At 35.6% G+C, this 18,981-nt stretch overlaps 1 protein-coding gene across 3 annotated transcripts in view; it reads right to left on the bottom strand.

The window, feature by feature from the left end:
• fes (FES proto-oncogene, tyrosine kinase) overlaps positions 1-17,935 on the bottom strand; it is a 55,159-nt gene extending 37,224 nt beyond the window's left edge. For 2 of the 3 annotated variants that reach the window (XM_005166381.6, XM_005166383.6), the window contains exons 1-4: positions 17,817-17,935; positions 12,022-12,084; positions 7,583-7,830; positions 96-269 (exon numbers count right to left, since the gene is read on the bottom strand). In XM_005166381.6, the coding sequence (XP_005166438.1) occupies positions 96-269; positions 7,583-7,807 (399 nt within the window). In that variant the 5' untranslated portion in view covers positions 7,808-7,830; positions 12,022-12,084; positions 17,817-17,935. The remainder of the gene's footprint in view (positions 1-95; positions 270-7,582; positions 7,831-12,021; positions 12,085-17,816) is intronic. The other variant, NM_001199869.1, reaches the window with a different exon arrangement.
• Between the last annotated feature and the right edge of the window lie 1,046 nt (positions 17,936-18,981).

Here is an 18,981-nt window from a genome sequence, read left to right as displayed (position 1 = left end):
TATATATATATATATATATATATATATATATATATATATATATAAAGAGTGTAACTTGAATGTGCAGCTGTGTGTAAAAGTGATATGGCGCTGACCCTGCACATGTCCTGGTTGAGAAGCGTCCACTGTTCCCCGTAAGTCTTCCTCAGCTGCTGTTTGTCCCGGATGAGGAGGGTGAGTTTACTGAGGGGTCCCACCATCAGATCGTCTGAATGTTTGCGCATAATACGACTGAGGCTCTCCGTCTGACTGACCAGCACGTTCCACGACTGTGAAAGTTAGAAAATTAATCAACATTTAGGATTTAGAGTTTGAAAATATAATTGCGTGATTCCATTTTAATTTTAGTGCATTTACCTCTTCTCATGACACCAGCAATCAAGAAATTTATTAAAAAACATTTTTATTAAAAATTATTTTTAAAAAATAGACTAGCATTCTAAATATTGAAATAAAATGAAAGCTACAGTTTTTTTCTGGGCTAACCAATCTGTTTCAGACTTTGTATGGAATATACACATTTCAGTAATAACAGCAGACTTATTACCTCAGACAAACACAGCACACCCAAACACTGCAGCGCTTTTTACTTTTCTCTATAAACTTGCATTGAAGCTGCAGCAATGATTTGTCCGTTTTCATCCTCTGAGAAAACGGTAGATGGTCGCTTATTTCCGAGAAATGCCAGGGGAGCATGAGCGCAAACCGCATTGAAAATAGTGAAGGAAACCACACGATCATGCTTGTCACTTTAGATCAGAATAACAACACATGTGAAAATGAGTGCCGTATAGTAGAGATCAACACGGGACTAAATTTTGAATTCTGCTTCCGCCCACTCCCGCAGGTTGTAGTTCAAACCCATCCGCTCCCGCTTATGTTCAGCATTCGTTGTCCCGCTGCCCCACCCACCCAGTTTTCGTAATGTTTGTAAATTAAATTAAATTAAATTAAATTAAATTAAATTAAATTAAATTAAATTAAATTAAATTAAATTAAATTCAATTTAATTCAATTTAATTCAATCAAATCCTAATATTTCTAAATGTATTGTTAAAAATATTCAATAATTATCAATACCGAATGATTTGAAACATGATATCGTGACTATTTTTTTTTCAATATCACCAAGCCCTAAATCTCTCTCCCCTTTTGTGATGTTTATCATAGTCAAATGTAGATCAGGAGTGGATTTTGTGTATAGGAGATTGATTGGATGATAGTGGTTTGCTATTGGTTGATCTCATGTGATTGACAGGTTCATACTGCCCCCATGCTATAGTAAATATGTCAGAGAAAACATAGAGGGGAAGTTATTTTGATTAAAGCCCATGAATCAGAAGTTGCTGAGACTTAGTATGTTGATGTGCTCCCAACTGAAATGGAATATTAAGTAAGGGGTGGGGCTTTATTTTTGTGTCATTCTCTCATAGCAAACTAACGGTTAGAGGGGTGTGGTTAATAATATTTTAGCTAAAGCCATCAAACTGACATCAATAGAGAAAGACATCTACTCTAAATACAGAAGCAAATGTGTTGGATTTGATTGAAGATACCTAAACAAACTTTCTATTTCCTTTTTTTTTCGGTGGATTAACTTGTACGGATTAAAAAATAACAATGTGCGCTAGCAAACTAAACATTGAGAATTTTGGTTTTACATGGACTTCAAAGAACACTATCTAGAATATAAGAAAAGGCCTGAAGGCTTTTGGCAGAAGGTTTTGAATTGCCTGCATGTTTCAACAGTGCACTTACTATTTTAGCTATTCTATTTCAACTCTTTAAATGGCATCATAATATCTAAATATCTTAACACCATCCACACAATAAAAATTCTGCAGAACTTTGAGACTATTTTTACTATGAACTCCTTTTCATACCAAGAAAGATATATATAAGATGTCTCGCTAAAACTCGTTCATAGCAGACTCCACACCACAAACTATAACGCCAGAGAAAGACAATGTGGTCTGAGTCATCTTTAGACTATTTTTATTTAATAGTATAATATTGAAATTAGGACTCCTGTAAAACCATACGCCTGGGTGCAGAGTGTATTTTTCCGTCCTCAAAATAACAAAAGTGATTCGGACACACCCTTCATGCCATGCGCTTCAGACTCTGCGTCTAGACCAGGGGTCACCAATCTCAGTCCTGGAGGGCCGGTGTCCCTGCAGGGTTTAGCTCCAACTTGCTTCAACACACCTGCCTGGGTGTTTTAAGTATACCAAGTAAGACCTTGATTATCTTGTTCAGGTGTGTTTGATTAGGGCTGGAGCTAAAATCTGCAGGACACCGGCCCTCCAGGAACAAGTTTGGTGACCACTGGTCTAGACCATAAAATAGAGCCCCTAGTTTAAAGCAAATTTGCGAGTAGGATTGATCTCCATCTGCTTTCCTGGTGAGGCACACATCAGTTGAGATTTAACTCTCAGGCAAATATTAGTTATTATGGTTACTACTAAAGTTGAATAGTAGCACATTTATTTACAAAATGTTATCAAAACTGACTAGAACTAGCTGTGTGCATTAAAGTATTTTTTGCTTACCCTCCAGCCAATCAAAATGCAGAATATCAATACCATGAAAAAAAATAAAATAGGACACAGGATTATGTTTATAATTAACTGTAATCATTTGAATCCTGTTCTATATGTCGCACATCTGTTCACCATGTTTTCTGAACTTGTGTGCTTCCTCTGGATGACTCAATGTGAACTGCTGTACTTTTAGTTTCATGTAAGTTCACAAAAACTAACATCACTGTCAGGAACTTTGTTAAACACTTGGGATGGACTGACAAGATTTTATTTTGGCCAGAATATTTCAACTTCAATCCCAAATCTGATGTTAGTAAATACACTTTGTGTACTGCATATATAGTACAATAATAGCGAGTTTTTTTTTTCTACATTAAATAATTTTAACTGAATATGGATTGTTTACAGGGTTTCTGCAGGTTTAACAAAGTCAAATTTACAAGTGGTGTTTGCTGCAGAGCCATTTGGGCGAGCTGAGCTCCAGCGAGGGGTAACTTGAGCTTGAGCTCCACCTTTTTTGCACTTCTTCTACGAGTGATGTCACTGGGGGTAGGGTTAGGGGTGGGGTTGGTGTACGCATTAAAACAGCTTACAGGAGGCAGAACGAGAGCTCATGCTCCCCCTCGCTGGAGCTCAGCTCTGCTCAAATGGCTCTGCAGCGAGCACCCTCTCCAAATTTATGGCTGTTTCTCAATTCCAAGAATGCAGAGAACGGACTTGTGTTCTTGTGGAGACCGGTCTTGCCAGGTGTCCTCGGAAGAACGAACTCAGGAGACTGCGAGGGCAGAGAACGCGTCCTTTGAGAAATGGGATGCTGCGTTCTTCCTGATGGTCATGTGACCTTCAGGCGCTTTAAATGGAAATTATTTAAACATTAAAGCATTCATACAACGATTTATTGTTTTTCCCCTCTTAAAAATATATACGTTTGCATAAAAACATTATAAATATACTCTGCACAATATAAATAAAACAGATTTTAATACAAATTTCAGCAAACAAACACCCTTAATGTGTTTATTCCTTTATTAAGATGTTCATGGTAATGTTTACTTTCACTGTTTCCTTTACGGAAACTCCTGAGGTAAATAAATGATATCTCTGAGCTTTAATAATACATCTAAATAAAATGCAGCGCTTCCCACCTCCAGTCGCAATGACTTCTGGGACTTCCAGAGCGAGTTCGGTGCTCAAGTCTGCATCAGTGCGTCCTCGATATCAAGATCACATCCGGGAAGTTTCACGCGTCCTCTGTACTTGCGATCTTGAGTATTGGAACTGAACTTAGGCAACTGATGATGACGTTGCACGAGAACACGAGGACGCAAGACATATTGAGAAACAGCCAATGCCTTTTTAAAACCGTTATAAGTAAAATTTCAGACTTATACATGGCTAAACACTAAGGGCTCTAATTTGACGATCCATGCCCAAAGCGCAGAGCGCAGGGCGCAAATGCTTACAGGGCGTGTCAGAATCCATTTGTGCTAATATAAGGATGGGAAAATCCGCTTTGCACCGTGGCGCATGGTCTAAAAGGGTTGAGTTTATTTTCTCAATGAGTTATAGGTGTTTTTTTGAAAATAAACTAATCAGAGTCTCATCTCCCCTTCCCTTAAAGAGCCAGCTGCGTCGCGCCATAAGCGCATTTGCTATTTACATGACGTAAAGTAAGTGTAGGTGGAAAAACTAAGCATTTCACTAGCAAGAAAACAGTTAAACAGAGCATCTACCGCGCGAGAATGAGAGATAAGGCATCTCATAATCTAGTTTCACTTTCACGCTCGTGGATAGGGAAACCTTGTACGCACAGACATCAATTAGTCTATAAATAATTAATTTTGTTTGTCAAGCGCTAAGATTAGTTTCAGAACTGTTTCTAAATTCAGTTCTAATCTCCAGCAAACAAATAAATGAACAATAATAACAGAGTGTGGTCAAAAAACTGAGTTACACCCTAATAATCATGCTGTGCCCTATATGGTCTAAAACCTGACAGGTGGACAAATTTAAGCTTGTTTCTAATAAAACAAATATAAATATGGATATAATAAATAATACTGCTAATAATAATAACATTATACGAAAGCAAATTGAATGAACTGAAAAAGCCTACCGAGATGAAGAAAGTATGAAGGCAGTGGTTTTTAAATTCATGCAGGGTAGAAAATAATGTTTTGTAATATTTTAATCCTTTATATTTATATACTATATATATTCTTATTATATCCTATACATATCCTTAATATTTTATATATTTTTCATTTGTAAAGACATTTGCGTTTTGCTCTACATCTTGTGTGTATTAGGCAGTGTGTAAGCCAGGCGCACTCTGCGCCAGACAATAGACCGGCTTTATTCTGGTCTAAAGAACAGACTATTATAGTTTCTCAAAATAGCAACGCACCAGCAACGCGCCAAAACACGCCTGCTTTTTTAGACCAGAACGCCTATGGGCGCACATATGAGCGCAAATGCATTTGCTATTTAAACAGCGTGGCGCAACACCTCAAAACGACTCTTGCGCAGAGCTGAAAATAGCAAATAACAATTGCGTCGCGCCAAGTGTATAATAGGGCCCTAAGAATTTTTTTTTTTCAGTTGGTCATGTGGAAAAGAGGTTTACTAGCCTCATCCAAAAAACTAAATCTAATTAGGTATGTCTTTACCACGTATTTTAAATAATGTATCAATACAAACAAAGTTAAAAATAGTTTTATACATGCTCCTTTTTAAACGTAGCATATTAGTATTTAGAGTTTGGTTGAAGGGTTTTTGAGATGGACTGTTGGTGATTGGAGACATGGACAGATGAAAATTAAAACTTGTTTATAAGGATTTAGGACCTAAACATCAATATTTTAGTGAATTTAGGACTTTAAGGCCTAAAATTTAGTTTTTAAAATTTAAGACATTTTAAAACCCAGCGGAAACCCTGTATTTAACATATGGATAATCTATTTTCTTTTGTGGCGAGGGGGCGTGGCCGAGCGCCGTGGGAACGGAGTGAGGCCACCGCGTAAGTGGATACACCTGCGGTGCGCACATGCCTCAGATCCCACGGAAGGAGCTCTGGATCATAAAAGGAGGAATGAGGGCAGAGGAAGCCGAGAGAGGACCGGACCCGGACATATTTTACTTTTGCTTTCAGTTTGACGGCAGTCTCCGTGAGGAGCTGCCGTCCGTTTGTTTTGGTTTAGACGGAGCTGCCGTCACTGTCATTAATAAATCACTTTAAAACTGCTTCGGTTCTCCGCCTCCTTCTTCCCGGCGGCCAAAGGGCCGTGAACTTCATTACAGCTTTGAATCGGGGGGGGTCTCAGAAACCGACCCATTGTATTAGCAGGCATATACCTGTATTGGCGGGCTTGCCAAACAGAAGCGAATTCACTGCTATGGCCTTCTGGGTTTTCTTATATTTGACGTATTTTTTTTTTTTTTTTGCTTTGTTTAATTAAAACGTTTAAATATAATAAAAAATACAAATAATAATTAAACTTAATAATTATATTTTTATTATATTATATTTTTTTCCCGCGCCTCCCCTGACATGCTCTGGCGCCCCCCAGGGGAGGCGCGCCTCACACTTTGAAAACCCCTGATCTATACAAAATAATGTTTGTTTTGGTAATCTTCGATCAAAGTCTGAATATTTGCTTTCAAGTTTATAGTGGCGGTCCTTCTCCGTTAACGTCAGTTTAACAGCTACAATATTCTTAAAGTCCCCATTAAATCAAAATTTACCGTGTGACTTTGTAAGTTCACATTGCCAGTTTTGTTGGGAACAATTCATCTGTGCATGCCATTAGGAAAATAAATAGTTTGCGCTTGTAAACTTTAATTGAAGAATCTGAAATCGCACTTCCTGTTTGTTTTCAGTAAAATTCTCAGATTACATCTGTCTGAGGTGTTGGGCGTGGCTAACATATTTAATCACACCCCTCCAACTGTCAGCTTTGATATCAAACAGAAATGATGAGGAGGAGGAGTCTGTTAGGTTGTAGGAACTCTCCCCAAACCCTTTTCCTGATCTTTTGAAATGCCTACTTTACTACATCCAATCAGCTTGCAGTAGAAAAAACAAGCCACGCCCACTGTTTTCTCATTTTAATTCAGTTTCTCTAGGAATTGAATCACAATACGGAAATAAACAGTCGCGGCTTCTTATTCATGTTGACAGTAACCACATGCTTCTTGCCGTTAGTTTGCTATGAGGGAATGATGTGCAAAAATAAAGCCCTGCCATATACTCAGTATTCCATTTCAGTTTGAAGCACATCAACATACTGAGTTTTCAGTTCACAATAACTTTAAATCAATTTAAAATATAATTTTAATTACATTTTATAAAATATTTTTTAATAAAAATACTTTTATTTGCATCTTACTACATGTGGATCACTAAAAACTGTCATTATATGGATATTTTTGCCAATTTCTTATTTTGTTGTACTGTAAAAAAAAGTAGAGCAGTGTATAAATGAACAATGGCAGTAAACTCCACATAAACCTGGAGCTGCGACCGTTTTTGTACGTATAATGATGTAGTTCCTTGAGAAACAGAATATTAAATGCGAAAACAGTGGGTGTGGCTTATTTTTTTTCACTGCAAGCTGATTGGATGTTGAAAGGTAGGCAATTTATTCAGAAAGATCGGGAAAAGAGTTTCGTGAGAGTTATTACAACCTAACAGACTCCTCCTCCTCACCTTTTCTGTTTGTTTTGAAAACTGACAGTTGGAGAGGCGTGGTTAAGCATGTTAGCCACACCCAAAACCCAATCTGGGCATCATCTGAGAATTCAACTGAAAACAAACAGGAAGTGCATTTTCAGATTTTAATGTTAGATTACAGGGGCAAACTATAGTTTTTTTTCTTAATGACTTGATGAATGAACACAGATGAATGGTTCACCACAAAACTGGTAACAAGCTAACAAAATCAAATGGTTAGTTTTAATTTCATAAAAGTCAAACATAAAATGAATGATGGGAACGTGGCAGTAAAAAACTACACTTGCGTAAAGAGAAACGCTCCCACCTTGTTGAACTGGCTGATGTAGTTGAGTCCTCCTCCAGGCTGAGTTCCCTCCATCTTCTCCACCATGGCTGACATCTGGTGCAGCTGCATGGAGAACTCGCGGTCGCTCTTGGCTCTCTGCATCATCCACTTCTTCATGACCTCCATCAGACGCAGCTCAGAGTCTTGTAGCTTCATGAGGGCTGCGTGACCCTGAGGACACCATAGGTCCTCCGCAAAGCCCATTTCTGAACAACCCAATCAGAAGTCTGAAAAACATGCACATTGTATAATCATCTGAGCATCAAGTTGCTTTAACATTTTCATAATATACACACACTCACTGGCCATTTTATTAGGTACACCTGTCCCACTGCTAAAGCAAATCAGTCAATCACAAGGCAGCAACTCAATGCATTAATGCATGTAAACATGGTCAAGACGATCTGCAACAGTTTAAACCGAGCATCAAATGAGGATGAAAGGGGATTTAAGTGACTTTAAGCATGGCATGGTTGTTGGTGCCAGACGAGCTGGTCTGAGTATTTTAGAAACTGCTGATGTACTGGAATCAGCTACTCGCTATTAGTTTTACTCGATCTCAGTGCAGCATTTGACACCATTGACCACAATATCCTTATAAATTGCTACAGGTGATTTATGTCAACAGGTGTCCAGGGACATGCTCTACAATGGTGTAAGTCCTTAAGTACTTAACTGATCGTTACCACAGGGCTCGAAATAGCGACCATTTTGGTCGCATATGCGCCTGAAATTTGAGCTTTGCGACCTCATAATATCTATTGGGAGCATTCGTGCGAATGAATATTTAGGTTGGAGTGCGACCAGTTTTTTTTAAACATGGTAAAAGCGCTCTTCCCTGCCGCTATATTGGTTCATATTAGCTGTCAATCACTCAAGACTTTCCGCTGTCAGATGATAGGGAGGGAGCTTCTGTGACCGCGGGGAATGCAAACTGCTGAAGAGTGAAAAGTACACTGAATCTCGATGCGTTGCATGCACTGCGTGTGCTGCCAACACAATCTCACGGCAATTCGTAACTTTTTCATACGCAAATGTCCGCTAAAACACCATCGCCAATGAAGCTTGCCTTTACTGCGTTTAAACTGATGCGGGTTATAACAAAGAACAGTATAGCGCCAGTGGTCATTGGGAGAATCCTGCTCTGCCCCCCTCATATATTGGGTCGGCTGACTCGCATGCTTTTCCACAAACACAGAAAAATGTAATTCAGCGCGTAACGAAGCTGAGCATTAAAACGACACAAACCGAAACCAAAACTTTTAAAAGTGAGACTTTTCTTACTTTCTTTTGTCCGTTCTTTCTTGAGGTGTATATTATTTTTCCATTTAATTACTGAGGACTGCTTTGCAGCTTTCAGCATTGAATTTAATAGATTTATTATATTATATTGCTAAATAGGCTATTATTTTTTTAAATTGACATGCATATAAACATAATAGTACAAAACAAATATTTCTTACTACAATGCTTCATTTGTGTTTGATGCAAACTATAAATTAATTTTTTCATAAAGTAACAGTAGGACTTTATATAGCAGATAACTTACATTAAAGCACATTCAAGGCAGCATGATGATGAAAAATATATTTCATTATTAGTATTATTGTCATCATTGTCATCATTAATATTTTATAATTATTCAACATTCATTTTAGAATTATTTCACAAATATTAAATCATCACAGCATTAGTTAGATAGTTGTTTCTGTATTTTGTTAGTCCCAATTGATGTTGTTTTCAAATACAATAAATCCTTTAATATACAACTTGTCAATATTATACATTTTTTCTGGTGCTCCTAAATATTTCATGTTGGGAGCACCGGTGCTACCAAGTAAGAAAGTTAATTTCGAGCCCTGTTACCAGTTTGTGAATATTAATGAACAGCCTTCACAAGTCAGCCCGGTAAAGTATGGGGTGCCTCAAGGATCAGTTTTAGGCCCTTTGCTGTTTACAATGTACATGCTACCTCTGGGAGACATTATTAGAAGACATGGGATCAGCTTTCACTGCTATGCAGATGACGATCATTTATACATTTCAACTAAACCTGATGAGATGTCTGAACTGTCTAAGCTAACTGAGTGTATTAAAGATGTTAAAGACTGAATGACCAACAATTTTCTTCTTTTAAACTCAGACAAAACAGAATTATTACTTATTGGGCCTAAATCCCGTACTCAAAAGATCTCGCAACTCAACCTACAATTAAAAGGATACAAAGTTAGTGTTAGCGCTACTATAAAAGATCTGGGTGTCATATTAGACAGCAATTAAACTTTTGAAAACCATATATCCCATGTCTCAAAAACTGCTTTCTTTCATCTGAGAAATATCTTTAAATTACGACGTATGCTGTATATCTCAGATGCAGAAAAGCTAGTCCATGCTTTTATGACTTCTAGGCTGGATTACTGTAACACTCAGCATCCTCTATTAACAAACTTTGATTAGTACAAAATGCAGCTGCCAGAGTTCTTACCAGGTCTAGAAAATATGATCATATCACCCCAATTTTATCCTTCTCACACTGGCTGTCTGTTAAGTTTCGTATTAAATTTAAAATATTACTTCTCACATTTAAAGCTCTAAATAATCTAGCTCCTGTTTATCTAACCAACCTTCTGTCTCGCTACAATCCAACTCGCTCTCTAAGATCTCAAAACTCAGGGCTTCTCGTAGTACCTAGAATACCAAAGTCGAGTAAAGGAGGTCGAGCCTTCTCATTTATGGCTCCTAAACTCTGGAATAGCCTTCCTGATAACGTCCGAGGCTCAGATACCTTCTCCCATTTCAAAGCTAGATTAAAGACCTATCTGTTTGGTAAAGCATACACTCAGTGCATTACTTAGCGGGTTTCCAAACAGGTTTCTACATCTTGTTTATATACACTCTAGCTTGCATGGTTTGGGATCGGTAGAGCTACGCATCAATGAATTTGCTCTTTAGTGTTTGGACTTTCAGTAGTGATTTTAAACCACACTGACTGAACTGAGCTAAACTGAACTGAACTTAAACACTAAAAACTGAACTACACTGTTCCAATTTACTATGACCATTTATGTAAAGCTGCTTTAACACAATCTACATGTAAAAGCGCCATACAAATAAAGCTGAATTGAATTTAATTAGGATTTTCACGGTTTTTCTTGGGTTTACATCATAGTACTGTATAATGCATAGAAATACTGTGAAAAATGCCTTGCTCATTAACATCATTTGGGAAATATTTAAAAAAGAAAACAAAAATCCCAAGAGGGATAACAATCTTGACTTTAACTGTATATTTATATTTTTAATCAATTAATATTAATTTCTAATAACTCATAATTTCTTATGACTTTTGTCTTTGCCATGATGACAGTACATAATATTTTGTTAGTTCTTTTGCAAGATGCTGTACCAGTCAACTTAAAGTGCAGTTTAAAGGCTTAACTAGGTTAATTAGGCTAACAAGGCAAGTTAATTAGGCAAGTTATTGTATAGCAGTGTTAATTAAAAGTAGACAAGTGCAAATTAAAAGTAGACAAGACTTTCTAAAGAAAAATATTATTATAAAATATAAAACATATTAAATATTAAAATATTATAGGAAAAACTGTAAAAAAAAATGTCCTCGGTTTCCTGGTCTGTTAAACGTTACTATCACTTGGGAAACATTTTTATTTTTTTATAAACTTTATTTATTGAACACAAGTGGATAGCAATCGTTGTATACATATGTCCAATTTCTGCTTTTTTCCTTTTTGAACACTTTTGTAAACATTTAACCCCAAAACCCCCCACCCATCCCAGCCATACATACACATAGCCACTTTTCTTGTAAAACATAATGGAAGACGGAGTAATAGAAAAATAAAAATAAGAAATGAACAATAAAACAAATATAATGATAATAGTACATTTTGAGATAAATATATAAATAACTTCAAATAAATAAATAAATAAAATAAAATACATACATTAGCTAGTTATACTAACAATAATGTGCTACCCACTTCTTGGTTATTATGGTTTTAGTTGTGCTTAGGCTGGACTAATGCGTGTAGTTTAGGGCATGACAGTTCTAGTCAGTTCTAGACAGTTCTAGACAGTGCTAGTCTAAAAAAATATAATAATTCCCACCATAAAATGATTTCTTAAATAATCACTTCCAGAGGTGTTAAATCATCAAAATAATTTAGTAGTGGCCTCCAATGAGTATAAAACTTGTGAGACGAGCCTCTGAAAAAACTTAATCTTTTCCAATTTCAAAAGACTTAAGATGTCATGTAACCAAACTTTGATTTTGGATACATTTTTAAGCAAAATATTCACAGGAGGGCTTATAATATTGACCTCAACTGTATATATAACGTCATAAAAAAAGCCAGCAAATAAAGTCAACCATCAAGCAAATAAATTGTTACTACTACCTGTCTGCAGCAGTATGTTGGAAGCTTCCAGTCAGGTCAGTGAGAAACACCCCAAATCAACGTCTACAGAGAGAGAGGAAGAGCACCATAGATGTTTAAAATCCTCCACATACACACTTCATCGCATCTCTGAAGCTTTTCTGTTGTCTGCCTGCTTTAAAATGTGTTTTTTCAAACGTGGGAGTTTTCAAACACTTTCATTTCCTCACAATTTAAGACAAAAAAGGATGTTGTCTACACCGACCACTTCCCATATCTCAACAGTGTATCAAATGCGAAAGAATATTCATAGCGAGCCGCTCGGCCATAAGGAAACATGCTGAAATTCAGAAAGTTAATGATTTACAGTTCATAAGATCTACTTTGTCTATAGACGAAACTATATTAAAACAATTCTGTCGCCGCCTGCATCATTTTTTTAAATAGTAAATACCTTCTACTTTTGAGCTATACTATAGTAAGGTACTTGAATTAATCTGTTGTTGCTAGGGTAACATAACAACTATAGAAATATAGAAACAAATACTCAATACTGTACTTTTCTATACTAACTATAGCGCATGTTATACTAATATACACCACAGTTTACTATACTACAGTAATTACTACAGATGACAGTTCACTATGGCTAAAACTACATTATGTTGGATACTTACATTAGATGTCGCCTACGCTATTGATGTCTATTTGAAGGAATGCATCAATATTTTGTGAGTTCTTTTGCTTCTTTGGCTTAACTAGGTTAATTAGGCTAACAAGGCAAGTTAATTAGGCAAGTCATTGTATAACAGTGTTAGACAATCATAAACAAATCTAGTAATATTGGCCTTAAAATGTTTATTAAATGTAAAAATTGCTCTTATTCCAGCAAAATTAAAAAGTAAACAAGACTTTCTTAAGAAAAATATTATTATAAAATATAAAACATATTAAATATTAAAATATTATAGGAAAAACTGTAAAAATGTCCTCAGTTTCATGGTCTGTTAAACTTTACTATCACTTGGGGATGTAGTATTAGCCATAGTGAACTGTCATCTGTAATAAGTACTGTATTATAGTAAACTGAAACATAGATACTTACATTAGATGTCGCCTACGCTATTGATGTCTATTTGAAGGAATGCATCACTATTATAGTACAGGGTAGCGCTCCTTTGAAATGAATTTGAGACCAAGGTGTAGTGGAGGACTGGCCATCTGGAGCACAAGATGTGTAAACATTTATACATACATTCATCATTGTCTGATGCATGAGACATGGGCTGGGCCTGGAGTTCCCTTGGCTCAGGTGCTGATGAGACTGAGGTATTCACCCCGTGTGGGGAAGCAATATTTGTCGTATTAGTTTTAGGCCTTTTGGCAAATGTCTCAATGAAGTTTAGCTGTTTTAAATAGAGTTAATTCATTTTGAACCTTGTTTTAAACTAGTAACTAGTTTAAGATAGCGGGGAAACCGCCAGCAAAACTAAAGCCAATAGATTTCTTTACCCAGGGTTTCGCACTACAGGGTCTTAAAAAGTCTTAAATTTAAAAATCTAAATTTTAGGCCTTAAAAAGTCTTAAATTCACTGTTCAGGGTCTTAAATATTTTTGCACAGGTCTTATTTTTCTGATGTCCACCTAATACTCATTTAAACATACACACACACACACACACACACATATATATATATATATATATATATATATATATATATATATATATATATATATATATATATATATATATATATATATATACATATACAGTTGAATTATTAGAATTATTAGCCCCCCTTTAAATTTCTTATTCTTTTTTTGAATATTTCCTAAATGAGGATAAACAGAGCAAGGAAATTTTCACAGTATGTCTGATAATATTTTTTTCTTCTGGAAAGAGCTTTATTTGTTTTATTTCAGCTAGAATAAAAGCAGTTTTTAAATTTTTAAGAACCATTTTAGAGACAAAATTATTAGCCCCTTTAAGCTATTTTTTTTCTCGATAGTCTACAGAACAAACCATCTTTATACAATAACTTGCCTAATTACTCTAACCTGCCAAGCTAACCTAATTAACCTAGTTAAGCCTTTAAATGTCACTTTCGACTGTATAAAAGTGTCTTGAAAAATATCTAGTCAAATATTATTTACTGTCATCATGGCAAAGATAGAATAAATCAGTTATTAGAAATGAGTTTTTAAAAATATTATGTTCAGAAATGTGTTGAAAAAATCTGCTCTCCATTAAACAGAAATTGGGGAAGAAATTAAACAGGGTGGCAAATAATTCAGGGGGCTAATAATTCTGACTTCAACTGTATATATATATATATATATATATATATATATATATATATATATATATATATATATATATATATATATATATATATATATATATATATATATAAATAATATTTTTACTAAGAACTTTAAAAATAACTTATTTTACTGTGTTACCATGATATTTTAATCCAAGGTTATCATACCATCAGAAACTTATACCTGTCCATTTCCAAGTTAGTGTAACTCAAAGTTGGGTCAAATATGGACAGAATTATTTTTTAATTATTATTACTTTAAATTACACATTTTATGATTGGAATTTTCTACATATTTGACCCAGCATTGGGTTACGATGACCCTTTTTTAGAATGTGGTAATTTTGTTTACAAATTTATTAACAACTTAATACATAAATTAAAGTGATAGTTTACCCAAAAATGAAAATTTGCTCCCCCACATGTGGTTTCAAACACTAAAGAGGACATTGTGAAAAAAAAAAACTGAAAAACTATACTGTTGACTTCCATAGCAGGAAAAACTAATTTAAAATTACAAAGTCAATGGTTACCGGTCTGCAGCTTTCTTCAAAATATCATCTTCGGCGTTTAACAGATGAAATAAAGCCAAAGAAGTAAAGAGCGTGACAGCCTAAATGATGGCACAGAATATTCATTTTTGAGTGAACTATCCCTTTAAGATCTTATTTTGTTTAAGTTGATCAAACAGGATGTAAAAGTTGATTTCCATAGCAGGAGAACAAATACTACAGTAAGTCAATGGTTACAGATCTGCAGCTTTCTTCAAATTATCGTCTTCAGTGTTTAACAGAAGAAATAAAGGCAAACAAGTTGAGGGTGTAAGTAAATGATGACAGAATATTTATTTTTATGTGAACTATCCCTTTAAGGTCTTCTTTTGTTTAATTTGATCAAACATGATGTGCTGACTCCCATAGCAGGAAAACAAATACTACAGTAAGTCAATGGTTACAGGTCTGCAGCTTTCTTCAAAATATCTTCTTCAGTGTTTAACAGAAGAAATAAAGCCAACAAGTAAAGGGGGTCAGTGAATAATGGCAGAATTTTTTTTTCGTGTGAACTATCCCTTTAAGGTCTTATTTTAATTAATTTGATCAAACATGATGTAACGGTTGACTTTCATAGCAGGAGAACAAATACTACAGTACGTTAAGTCTATGGTTACAGGTCTCTAACGATGGATTTCTTTAAAATATCGTCTTCAGTGTTTAACAGAAGTAATAAAGCCAAGAAAGTAAGGGGGGGGGGGGGGGGTGGTGATAGCCTAAATGATGACAGATTATTTATTTTTGTGTGAACTATCTCTTTATGTTCTTATTTTGTGTAATTTGGTAAAACGTAAACAGCACAATCTTTTCAGATGTGTAAAACTGTAAACCTTTCTTGACAATGAAAAATAAATGGAGTTTAAAACAAATAATGAAAAGTTGCTCCTCACATGTGGTTTCAAACACTAAAGAGGATAGTGGCTGTTTCTCAATTCCAAGAACGCAGAGAACGGACTTTCTTGTGGAGACCGGTCTTGCCAGGTGTCCTCGGAAGAACGAACTCAGGAGAGCGCGAGGGCAGAGCAGAGAACGTGTCCTTTGAGAAATGGGATGCTGCGATCTTCCTGATGGTCACATGACCTTCACGCGCTTTAAATGGAAATTATTCCAACATTAAAGCATTCATACAACGATTTATTGTTTTTCCCCTCTTAAAAATATATACGTTTGCATAAAAACATTATAAATATACTCTGCACAATATAAATAAAACAGATTTTAATACAAATTTCAGCAAACAAACACCCTTAATGTGTTTATTCCTTTATTAAGATGTTCATGGTAATGTTTACTTTCACTGTTTCCTTTACGGAAACTCCTGAGGTAAATAAATGATATCTCTGAGCTTTAATAATACATCTAAATAAAATGCTGCGCTTCCCACCTCCAGTCGCAATGACTTCTGGGACTTCCAGAGCGAGTTCGCTGCTCAAGTCTGCATAAGTGCGTCCTCGATATCAAGATCACATCCGGGAAGTTTCACGCGTCCTCTGTACTTGCGATCTTGAGTATTGGAACTGAACTTAGGCAACTGATGATGACGTTGCACGAGAACACGAGGACGCAAGACCGCTGAAGAACGCATATTGAGAAACAGCCATTGTGAAAACAAAAACTAAAAAACTAAACCGTTGACTTCCATAGCAGGAAAAAACTAATTTAAAAGTCAATGGTTACAGGTCTGCAGCTTTCTTCAAAATATCGTCTTTGATGTTTAACAGATTAAATGAAGCCAAACAAGTAAATAGGGTGATAGCCTAAATGATGGCACAGAATATTAATTTTTGTGTGAACTATCCCTTTAAGATCTTATTTTGTTTAACTTGATCAAACATGATGTAACAGTTGACTTTTATAGCAGGAAAACAAATAAAGTCAATGGTAACAGGTCTGTAACGATGGATTTCTTCAAAATATCGTCTTCAGCGTTTAACAGAAGTAATAAAGCTAAGAAAGTAAAGGGGGGTGAGTGGCCTAAATGATGACAGATTATTAATTTGTGTGAACTATCTCTTTAAGTTCGTATTTTGTGTAATTTGGTAAAATATAAAATTTATACAAATATAAATCAGATGTGTAAAACTGTAAACCTTTCTTGACAATGAAAAATAAATGGAGTTTAAAACAAATAATGAAAATTTGCTCCCCCACATGTGGTTTCAAACACTAAAGAGGATATTGTGAAAACAAAAACTGAAAAACTAAACTATTGACTTCCAAAGCAGGAAAAACTAATTTAAAAGTCAATGGTTACAGGTCTGCAGCTTTCTTAAAAATATCTTCTTCAGTGTTTAACAGATGAAATAAAGCCAAACAAGTAAAGGGGTGAGTGAATAATGACACAATACTTATTTTAGCGTGAACTATCGATCTTATTTTGTTTAACTTGTTTAAACATGATGAACAATTGACTTTCATGGCAGGAAACAAATACTACAGTAGGCTAGGTTAAGTGGTAACAGGTCTTCGATGGATTTCTTCAAAATATCGTCTTCAGCGTTTAACAAAAGTAATAAAGCCAAGAAAGTAAAGTGGCCTAAATGATGACAGATTATTAATTTGTGTGAACTATCTCTTTAAGATCTTATTTTGTGTAATTTAAAAAAACATAAACAGCACAATATCCGCTCAAAAAATATCAGATGTTCAAAACTGTAAACATTTCATGACATGTAAAAATAAATGGAGTGTAAAACAAAAAAGCGAATTGTTGTTAGGAGATGGCGCCGTGCTGTCACTGAGTGTTATATCTTCTAACGTTACCGAACTCGAGTCGTCAACGGTAGAAGATTCAACCGCCTTTTCTTAAAACTACGTGTCAAACCCAACAAGAATAGCCTAACTTAGCCTATATTGTTCATATGGCTTAGGCTATCTTTTATAGGCTATAGATCGACTAGCGCTCCGAGTTGTTGTAGCCTACTGTACTGTATATCCTTACCTCAGGTTTGCCTGCGGCAGAGACTATCGCGGTCAGCAGGACAAGCGGAAGATAAAATTATCCATAATCATCATGCAGAACAGAACGTCCGAATGCTGAGACGAACAGGGCGAAGTGTTGACAGAATGAAGCTGCAGGCGGCAGCTGTTGAGTTAAAACCAGGAAGACATGAAGCAGGACGCAGACTCACTGTGAACAGGATTAAACCGCTAATGCACCTCAACACCTGAGCTACACACCAGCAATACTATTGCAGAACCCATCTGCTGGCTATTGTTATTGTGACCACTGACCACAAAAGTGTGATATCGTTTGGTAGCTAATTTAGATTTATATAGCCTGCAGTTGCAGTCAGAATTATTAGCCCCCGATCCTGAATTATTAGCCCCCCTGTACTTTTTGTCACCAAATTTTTATTTAACAAAGTTTTTTTTAACACAAAACTTAATAGTTTTAGTAACCAATTTAATCATTTTAAATGAACTATTTCTTTCTTTTATCTTTGCCATGATGACAGTACATTTGAGATATTTGTCAACATACTCTGTTTAAAATGCAACTTAAACCCTACTGAAAAACTGCTTAAACCAGCCTAGGCTGGTTGGCTGGTTTTAGCTGGTTGACCAGGCTGGTTTTAGAGGGGTTTTGGCCATTTCCAGGCTAGTTTCCAGCCTGGTCTTAGCAGGTCAGGCTGGAAGATGACCAGCTAAAACCAGCTTAAATCAGGCTGGTCAAGCTGGTTTTAGCTCGTCATTTTCCAGCCTGACCAGCCTGGAAATGGCCAAAAACCCCTCTAAAACCAGTCTGGTCAACCAGCTAAAACCAGCTTAGGTTGGTTTAAGCTGGATTATTCAACAGGGAAGGCTCAACTAAGTAGACAAATCATTAGCAACTAAAGACATGTATGTCAGACAGAAACTGCCGCCTTTTTTTTTTTGCCGTTACTGCACAGAATAATAATAATAATAAAATCTATATACCAACTAAAAGTTTAATCTGTGTTGGTAAACAAATGTACAATAAATATTACATTTTAGTTTCATAGTTAAAGTAAGAAATAACCAATGACAGACCATTGAATTATTTGAAAATTATGCACAGCCAAGGTGGTGCTATTACACCTCAGGTGTGCTTTGTTTTCTAATAATTCAACAAACAAGAGTCA

Source organism: Danio rerio, chromosome 7 (assembly GCF_049306965.1).
Source record: "Danio rerio strain Tuebingen ecotype United States chromosome 7, GRCz12tu, whole genome shotgun sequence".
Taxonomy (NCBI): Eukaryota; Metazoa; Chordata; class Actinopteri; order Cypriniformes; family Danionidae; genus Danio; species Danio rerio.
This window is presented reverse-complemented; position numbering and strand designations above follow the sequence as displayed.